Consider the following 10,603-nt stretch of genomic DNA (forward strand, 5'->3'; position numbering starts at 1 on the left):
GGAAAAAGAGAGAAATAAATGAATACCTGGATTGTAAAATATTATAACTATTTTGAAGCCTTGTAAAGCTCTTATAAAGTATAATAATATCTAACAATATACAAAGTACTTTTAAAGCTTTACATTAGATTGTATATATTATAAAACTATATTACTCTTGTTAAAATACAAAGTTCTTTTAATATCTTTTCATTTTAGGAGGTTGGATATAAGTTCATTTACATATTGTCAATACTTATAAACCTTATTAATATTAACAATTTGTACATACCTTTTTGTATCTTATATAGCTTTTTATAATTTTCTCATTTTAAGAGGTTGGATATATGGTCTTTTATATTTTTTAGAAAATTTATATAATTTATATGTTTATAAGCTAATATAATCCTTAAGACTTTTTCCTGATGTATTTTCCTTTTATCTCTTCAGGTTTTCTCTTAGTCTTTTCCTTTGTACTTCTTACTCTAAACACTATACTCTTTCTAGATCCCCTCTCTATACAAGCATTCTAAATGACTTGTCTTTAGTTAAGGTTATCAAGTAATACTGTGCTAGAGTATGTGTTTAACCTTAGAGAGATAAAGACCTTGTTTACAGGTTTTGTTACCTTTTCCTAACTGACTTAGTACTTACTCCTTCCTGTCTACTCTCTCTGCTAATAGATTGATCACTCATTAGTAATGATTAGAGGTTAATAATGCTGAGCTAGAGTTCTTACTAAGCAGGACAACAAAGGTAGCCTAGTTGATCTGGCCAATCTCTAGACTTGTAACTAATAGAGTTTTGTATATAAACTACTTAGTTCTAAGTCTTGAGTTAATCTTTTCCAAACTTAGTTACTGTATTTTACAATTCCTAACAACTACCTTGTGTCTCTGTAACTCTCTCCTACACTCAATACTAAGACAATCTCTATGAAACTTTGTAGAACAATAGATGAGATGTTAAGGATTATGAAAATCTAGTAGTAATGTTGGTTTTTTGCAAAACTGACAGAGATATGAAGAAAATGAAATAGGTCCAATCCTACAATTCTAACAAAACCCTTTCTTCTCTGTCTCTTTATTCTCCCCTACTTTTCTTTAGAGTTTTAAGTAGTTTAACTAAAAGGATTCAGTCAAAATTCAAGTAATATACAGTCTATAAACACAGATACATATAAACAAAGAAGCAACAGAACAGTCAAATTAAGTTACTGAAAATACTATTACATAAGAGTATTACAAAAGCATATATACTCTATAATAATATTAGAATTAGTAAGAGACTTAGAGACAAAAGAAGAAGACACACAATCAGAACTAATAAAGATAGTTCAAGTAACACTAACTAAAAACTTAATACAAGAAATACATTAAACTGAAATACAGTAATATGTCTTACACAAACTACTATACACTATAAGTCTACACTTTGTAATTACCTGTAGAATAATTTATAACAAATTACTATACTATACTTGTATAATAGTACAACTACAGTACTATATCTGAATATAACAAAGTTGTAACTACAGAGTAGTATTACTCTACTGAGCAATTTGGAACAAACTATAAAAGGAAACCTATAACAGTAAAGCTTACCTAACAATCTACAACAAACCTAATCTACTAGGAATAACTTAATACACAATCAAGATAATTTACTCTAAGGACAATTTACTAATAATAGATTTGGAGCACACATTGATAGAAGGTATAACACTTAGACCCAGACCAGACAAACAAGAATAGAGGACACTAAATAATGTAATAGTAGTAATAATAATACAATATAAACTAATAGGCCTGCTACCCTACACTTAAAACTATAATTAAGTAAGAGAAGTATAATAACTAAGACAGTAGAGATAATCTAGCTAATTAGCAAAAGGCAGTGTAACAATCCACAAGCTGTAACACAACTATATTGATTATAACTACTAAAACAGGCAACAAAGCATATAGTCTCAATTGCCCTAAAAACATACAGCAAATAACATGACTGTTAACAATACACTACTTACTAAACACAACACACAGACTACCTAATAGACAGAGCCAATAAGTAAGAACAGTAAATAAAATAATAAGTAGTAAAAGTCATAGTATAAAAGTAGTACAATTCTGTCATATAAGAGTATTGTACTTGATAACTGTTTTGTTTTGAGAACAGCTCATAAACTAGCTGTATTCTACTTGCTCTCATACTACCACACAATAACCACCTTTTACCCTTGAACCAACAATGCTTGAGTGTATCCCTGACAGCAACCCACTCTCCCATCTTACTAGGCACAAGTACTATCAACACTAGTTCTAACTGGTGGCAACTGAGGCTACACTCAGGACCAATCCCAAGTGGTTTAAAGGATTCACCTGTGTTCTGTAAACTGATTGTATGAGGTGGAACTCTCACAGTGAATCTATAACAGTAACCTAACAGTTATATGTAATATCCAGCTACTGTAGATCATACATATAAATAGACAGGAAACTAGAGGTTTTCTATCTATTCTTCTTCCTGTATCTTGAGTCAACTCACAAATACTATTTTGTTACCTAATCAGTGTCTTAGCTTACAGATAGTACAGATATAAAATGTGATTTTGGCTGGAGTTTGCTAGATAATTTCAAATGGTGAGTTAGCTTTGTCTTTTGCAGCCTTTCTAAGCCTGTATAATATTAGTATTAATAGTATGTGGATCTGACGTATTTTTCTGTACAAAAGGGCAGAAGGATATAGTCTATTTTAGAGTAATGGTATGGTATGGTATAACTTACTGGAGCAATGTCCGAAGGAAAGTACTTGTTTCTTGACTAAGGTATGTTCTACATATTCTGTTGCCTCTAAAGGCTTGATTCTACTTAGTATTTTCCTACAGTGATTTAACGAGCAATTTTCCGAAGACTAGTTACTGCGATTGTACAAGTGTCGAGTCAAACGTGACTGCATCGCTTTCGAGCCGACTTAAATTGCACTATCATCTGCGAGCTTTGTGTCTGGATTCTCAGTGTCTCGATATTTCACGCCCTTAAAAATCCACATGTAAGCAATCTCCGTCGTTAAGAAAGGTAGGTGATAGACTACACGGTGTTCGGCTGGTAAGGTTACAAGTAGTATACATTTCTTTTTCTCCTAATTCATCCTTACAGATTCGTGTTTAAGTTTATAATTCCTGGACCTTCAGTTTGCAAACGCCTGAATGCCAGTCATTGCCTTCCCCAAGATGAGTGCATGTACATCCGCAGTGCCTTCATACGTATTCGTCACCTGCAAATTTGCTACATGCCTCCCCACATGATATTCATCTGCGCATGCGTTCCCACCCAATATATCTAGGACTGTGCGTGCGTGCGTGAGAGCGGACACGCAATTCGCTCGCTTGACCATCGAAACCATCTCAGGCGCCAACATGTCCTTGTCTTTGAGACGACCGACTTGTAAAGCTGCGAGGAGGCCGAACGCAGAAGCAGTGGACGCTTCGACGAGCTTCTTCTGGATAAGTTGGAATGAAGCAATGGGCCGTTTGAATTGCTTTCGCTCGAGTGCGTATTCGCGTGTTCGTGCAACGCAATCTTCAAGTGAGCCCATGACGCCCCAGCTTATCCCGTACCGCGCATTGTTGAGACATGAAAACGCAGATTTGAGACCATCAGTGCCTTCGAGTAGTGAATCTTTCGGTATGCGGACGTTATCCATGAATACGGAACCAGTGAGAGATACGCGCAGCGCGAGTTTGTTCTTGATTATGGATGTCTCGAGGCCGGGAACGCTTGATTGTGAACGGTCAATGAGGAAACCCCGGACCTTGTCGTCCCATTTGCAGCGGGCCCAAATAAGTATAAGGCCTGCGACGGGCGCGTTGGAGATCCACGTCTTGCTGCCATTTAATATGAACCCACCATCGACGTCTTCAGCACTTGTCTCCATACCGGCTGGATCGGATCCGTGATTCGGTTCCGTTAGACCCTGTGTACAGTAGTTAAATGTAGGTTTAGATAGTTGTGAAAGGATAGACGCACGAAACACCCGATTATCTCTCCCTTTCCCAGCCGTGGCAAGTACTTCTCCTTCTGAGATGCTGAGCCGAACGCATGAATGGGGTGCATGACGAGAGAGGATTGTACGCTCATTGTCGAACGATAACCAGAGTCAATACTAATGACACGTCAATATTCGTGCAACTGCTACAATGATGGAAAGTGGAGAGGCTTACCGTTCTACTTCACAAGCAACAAGCCCATATGCTACGCTACTCACACCTGCGCATCCGTAACCTTTTATAGTCGGTCCTAGCAATCCAAGTTGACCCATCTCAGGTAGTATTTCTGGCACGAATTCTACGGTCGAGTTGAGCACAAAGTTCGGAGTAAAAAAGAGCCGTGAACAAAATACTTTCTGTTCGCTGAGCTTCAAGAACTCGAGGAAGCAGCTTCTCCTGCAATATACATTACTTTTAAAGCAGCGTCAAACATCCACGGCCCAATGCATACGGACCTGACAATACGAGCGAGCTGTATCCCTACTGGTAAGTCAATATCAAGATTTAATACCTGACAGTAAGTACAGACCGAACGGCTATCTCCTCTTCGGTGAGTAACGACTCGAGGTTGAGTGGATCCTGAGCATGTCATATCGTGACAAAGTGAACGACAGAATACGGTGCCGGGGAGGACATACCTCCCAGTCATACTTTGCGAACGTTGAGGCATGTCTCCTTGATGATAAGTGCACTGAGACGGCAGACCTTGAGAGACGTAGCAACGCTCTCGACATGATGAACGTTGGGAGAGTTCAGACCTCTGGTCGGTGGTCCGCTTCGGCTCGGATTCCTCGCTCGGAACTTGGTTGAAGCTCCGGAAAGCCGATCCCGTGACTGCTGCCCATCAGTGCTCAAGGCTTGTTGCTCAGTTGCTGACTATATACCTTCTTACGACCTCGCAATTAGGATACACAGGTAAAACGAGATTCTGGGTATATTTTGTGTACAGTATACTAATAGGAACAGTGCAACGAAAATAGATAACAGAGCATTTTTTTTTGCTCAAATCTGGGCTTCACGTTTCTCATTCAATATCCTCACTAGTACCTCACTAGTCTTCATCCATGTCCTTTGGTAGGGGTAGCCTCCTAAGTTAAACAGACGTGAATACGCGAGACAATGTACTCACCGACAAATCGTCAGGGAGTTCTTCCCCGTCTTCATCAAGGAACTCCCACGGCACCTCAACATTAAAGAATCTATGAATTTTGCGGTAAGAGGCATGTTCACGTATCAAATAGTCGGAAGGAAAAAACGTACTCTAGTTTCTCGTCATTGATTGGATCGGGACTTTGACGCCTCTTTCCTTCCCGCTTTTCGACTACTTTAAGTTGGTAAAGTGGTACAAAATTGGCCTCTTCCGAACACCCTGACTGGAAGAAGCCAGAAGCGCCCTCTGTGACCCATTTCAATTGCTTTCCCCTTCCTGACGTTTCAGAACACCCATCGTTGAATGATGAATTGTCCAATGGGTCTTCGCACAGCCCGATGCTCACGGTTTCCTCGGCTATATAAACTCCATCATTAGCAATAAGATAAAATTGTGGCACTAGAAAGACGATTACCCTTATCCGAAAGGTACATGGCAATGACAGCATACGCAGGGCATGTGAGAACGTGTGTCACGACGTGTTTTCCCTTGACCCATTCAGAATACTGTACCCATCTGTATGGGTACAACCGTAACGTGTAACGCAGGGGTGGTTTGGTTGCTAGCAGTAACGCGTAACGCATAGCAGTAGTTGCTTTCCCTTAAGGAGCGTTACATAGTTTTAAGCGAGCATTATATTATATAAGACAATTCAAGTGTAGTTTTGTTACTTTTGTTACTTGTATACTACAAGTGTTAGAAAATTCGAAAAGCTTATTGGATTGTTACGATTGAATTTATATACTAATACTAATGTAGTATAGTAACTTCCAGCAACGTCCGTCTGGTTGTCTGTATTAGCAACTGTAACGCGTCCACATAGTCAGGTTTCCAATTTCCACCGGTAACACACTCTGCCTGGTTGTACCCATACAGATGGGTACAGTATTTGAGTTCTTCCAGCAGCTCCTCTGGGACCCTTGTTGATCTCGACCCGTACATGAGAAGGATCGCTCCACGGTGACAGCTAAATTGCCATTGACCACCAATAACTGGTTGTGACATGCCGAAAACGTTCCTGTTAAGATCGGTCAGCAATGTATGTACTACTTTGGATCGAATAGCGTACGGATCAAATTCAGGCTTCAGTTTTTTCGTTTTCGTGTTCAGCGAATGGTACTGATGATCTGTGACCTCCGTGAGGTGAATGGGAGGATATCTTGCCGTGATCGCAGCAATGCTGCTATCGCGATAAAGATTTCCTTCCTTTTCAAACTCTCCAGTGTCCTTGTTGATGCCACCGAAATCTCCGACCTCATGTGTTGTTAACATATATGGAATGATGCATATAAGCAACGGACGTACCCGAGACATAGCTACATATTATATATACCTACTGAATCAACAGACAATGATGCTAAGGAGAGCAAGCTGAGTCCACTATCCCCCCTCTTTGTGTGATCCCTCTAAGCCTCTCACATAACCCCTCTCAACAGGTTATGAGCCTTGAGCTCCCTGCCTACACTTTATCTACACTCTACTATGTCTATGCTCTATACAGTTCTATGCATTGCATGCATGCACACAGTATACTACAATGCAGAACTTGACACACCTGTCTGAGTATCCCAAATGCAAATTAATACACTGCAGACACACAATCTACTGTACTACATACAACCTAGACATTATATGATTGTCATCTTAGTGATTATGATCATTGGCCTAGTAATAACATAATCTATACAGGTGACACTGAAACTACAATGAGTATCACTTACTGTGACATTTAATCACTAAAATATTCTATAATATTACAGAGATCATGTTATTATAAATAACTGATCATACTACAGACAAATGTTAGAAGGATTGAGAAAGCAAACACTACTCATCTGCTATTAATATTATAATAGTACAAATGATAGACACTGTCAACAAATGCACATATATTATAGCATAAATAAAATAATAACACATATAGTAATATCACAGCCAAACAATTAATGTAAGACATGTCTTGGATATGTTGGACATGTCAGATATGAGATAAAGAAGTTAGCAGACATACATCCAATATCCAAGACATCCAATATCTACACACTAATACAGCTTATGAAAGTGTACAACTATCTACAGACAAATTAATAATAATAATAATAATAAAGTTACAAAGTACATTATAGTAACTATGGTACAGGAACAAGTACACAATTATAGTCTTTAAACAAATAATGATACTTTACACCTATGATAGTGTAAACATATAATAACAATGTATAATAACAGTGAACAGTAGAATAATACCTCTACCATTACTACAACAATGTAACAGAACATATTTAATTGTACAGAATGTAGATATACTTTAACAAAGTATAAATAAACTTATATTGAAGCTACAAAGCTTATATACAAGTGAAGTACTATGCTAATATGGCTAGTACAACAAACAACAGAAAAACTATGATGGACACACTTATTATAATGATTACAAACAAAAACAATCATAATATAATAAGATTAAATAAATTAATAAAACGTTTAACACATTATCTCAGACAGTATAATATATAAAGAAAAGCAGACATAAGCATATCTATTACATCTTATCAGAGATATGAATAGATGTGCAACCAATGTTGTAACTGTAAACACACAGAGAGATTTCTTAGCATGTCTGAAATATTACAGACATATTACAAACATTACATTAAAATTTATAAAACAAACAGTACAATGTTACAGTGTAATGTTTAAACAAAATCATGTATGTCAAACATTACAAGTTAACTTAAAACATACTGTTATATTATAACACATACTGACAAACGTACAAAAGTAAAATAACAAAGTACTAACACTACTTGTTGGATTACAAATACATGAAAGGAAATTAATAATGTACTTATGTACTTACACTACTTGTCAATTACTTAAAGAATAACCTTCTTGAATTGAAGGGGAGTAATTGAATAATATACACACTAATGATGAACATTGAATTCTTAATACAGACATATTGACTATGTTACTAAGTGAAATCTGTAATGAATCTGACGAATCTGTCGAACACAAAATACTTTATTAAAGAATATAAAAGTTATACATTACATAACATTTTCAATGCTTATAAAAGTTATTTGAACAGATAATTAATAAATTAATAATAATAAAGCCTAGAAATTGCACATATTCCTAAAGTGTTCTTTGCAGCAAATGTGCAAACGTTCACAATGCAAAACTACAGATGAACAAATGAATATTCATGATGCAGAAACATTGATCTTATTGCTGATCCTAAAAAAACAATAAGTGATAGAAGTTACAGACAGATATAACAGATCACAAAGGTAAATCATTCAATGTGATGCAAAATAACATTGATTAGAACAAATAACAGAAGTCAACACAATGTGTGATTGAACTTCAACATTAAATAAATAATAATTCCACTACAAAACAAATGCTCATACTTGACAAATAATATTAATATAATAATCTGATTAACTTAACAAAGTTTAATACGAAAATAAATAAAATACAAACAAATATTACATCATATAACAAAATAATTCATCAATCCAGACTATAGTTCATGGATAAAAGTGATGAATAACGAAAATAATACTTTGGAACATACATAAAACAATAAATAATATATCCATACAATAATACAAATATAATTGCAATATAATTCACAACTACAATCAAACAATACAAAGATAATAACTATACAAACAAGTATGGAGTACATACATATAATCAAATAAAACTATTAAATTGATTCTTGTACAAACAATTAATTTGCCCTTACTGCATGATTAATACAAGTGTGAACAGCATTATAACATTATGAAATACATCAGATAGATACTAATAAGTATATCTATACAATGATTCAAATAAAATAAATAAAACCAATATATAAAACACTTTACCTAGCAAATTAATTAACAAATAAAATGTTGAACGAATACTACAATTGCACATACTACTAGATTAACTAAAGTATGCTAGGAGACTATTATAGTAAACATAATCCAATATATCACTTATATGTGGATTGTGTTATAATACACTATTCTTTGCAAAAGAAAAAGCAAAGAACAATAGTCATAATACTAATAAATATTCATGACATCACAATCACAACAATTCACAATAACACTGTTAATAATGAATTATACAAACACACATTACTAATGATTTACAATGGATAATTATGTTGGCTATTGAAGAAATAATGCAACAGATTGTATAGTTACTCAGGATGCATCAGAAACGATTCATTACAGAATGCAACATTAATATATAAATATAAACAATAACATAAAGCAAACGAACAAACAATACATTCATAATATAATACATATATGATGCACCTAGACACATAGCAAGCTGCCTACAGCCAGATATAATATCTATGCAACAAATATATGTTAGCATAAAACCTTATCAATCTTAGAATGAAGCAATCTAGCAAAAACAAATAACATTATTAATATTACAACATACAATTGATACAAAGCTTCAATCCAAAGACATAAATCAGCTATTGCTGAATGCTTAACACATATACAAATGTAAACGAACACAGACGGCAATAATTAAAGAAGGATATTATTGCAACACTAGATATACATTTTACTAGTGTGATTCATTAGTTTCACAGCAAAGTAAAAAGAAATTACTAGTAATACTCAAACAAACTTAATAAATAAAACACACACATTATAATCTTACACAGCACTCATGAGATTCTGCAGGTCTCTGAAGCATATATGATATTAATAATGATTTCAAACAATTTATTGTGAAAACAATACTGTCATTGAATGGTAAACTATGCACGAACTTCGGATTAACTCTGAACAATTTCAATCATGTCAAATAGTCTACAAGACAACAAACAACAACTTAATAATATAATGATGAACAAACTACAGAACTAATAACACAATGCCAAACGAAAACTTAATAAATATCTAACAAAGCACAAAGTTAACACACAGTGGACTAAAATATATGATACGAAGACACATTTATATTATACAAATGATATTATTATATGTGATACACGAGCAAATATAATACAGACACAACATACAATGCAGATACAATACTAATAAAAATGTTGGAACAATCTGCAAATCAAACATCTTATAGGTCTGGCCAACTTATAAATGTTTGAAGGGGAGTGGTAGCAGCACTATAACTACCCCTAAAAATAAAAATAAAATAACTACAAATCAAATAAACGAATAGTCACAAAACAAACATATTATTAAACTAATATATGTTTGAAGGGGAGTGTTAACATATATGGAATGACGCATATAAGCAACAGACGTACCTGAGACATAGCTACATATTATATATACCTACTGAATCAACAGACAATGATGCTAAGTAGAGCAAGCCGAGTCCACTATCCCCCCTCTTTGTGTGATCCCTCTAAGCCTCTCACATAACCCCTCCCAACAATA

At 35.0% G+C, this 10,603-nt stretch overlaps 2 protein-coding genes across 2 annotated transcripts; both read right to left on the reverse strand.

Annotated features, from left to right (window-relative positions):
- Window positions 1-3,057: 3,057 nt before the first annotated feature.
- FOMMEDRAFT_112379 (acyl-CoA dehydrogenase domain-containing protein) lies at window positions 3,058-4,782 on the reverse strand. The gene is made up of 7 exons (XM_007269440.1): window positions 4,663-4,782; window positions 4,554-4,603; window positions 4,480-4,504; window positions 4,378-4,420; window positions 4,199-4,322; window positions 4,005-4,140; window positions 3,058-3,951 (listed from the first exon to the last, which is right to left on the reverse strand). Exons 1-7 carry the CDS (start codon window positions 4,756-4,758, stop codon window positions 3,166-3,168), a joined length of 1,260 nt encoding a protein of 419 aa, XP_007269502.1. The 5' UTR covers window positions 4,759-4,782; the 3' UTR covers window positions 3,058-3,165.
- Window positions 4,783-4,954: 172 nt separating this feature from the next.
- On the reverse strand, window positions 4,955-6,446 carry FOMMEDRAFT_142519 (uncharacterized protein; the record flags this gene model as incomplete). The annotated part of the gene is made up of 7 exons (XM_007269441.1): window positions 4,955-5,093; window positions 5,154-5,223; window positions 5,285-5,531; window positions 5,590-5,680; window positions 6,028-6,032; window positions 6,059-6,192; window positions 6,244-6,446. The coding sequence occupies 7 exons, from the start codon at window positions 6,444-6,446 to the stop codon at window positions 5,076-5,078; spliced, it is 768 nt and encodes a 255-aa protein (XP_007269503.1). The 3' UTR covers window positions 4,955-5,075.
- Between the last annotated feature and the right edge of the window lie 4,157 nt (window positions 6,447-10,603).

The sequence above is a fragment of the Fomitiporia mediterranea genome (assembly GCF_000271605.1).
Source record: "Fomitiporia mediterranea MF3/22 unplaced genomic scaffold FOMMEscaffold_10, whole genome shotgun sequence".
NCBI classification, from domain to species: domain Eukaryota; kingdom Fungi; phylum Basidiomycota; class Agaricomycetes; order Hymenochaetales; family Hymenochaetaceae; genus Fomitiporia; species Fomitiporia mediterranea.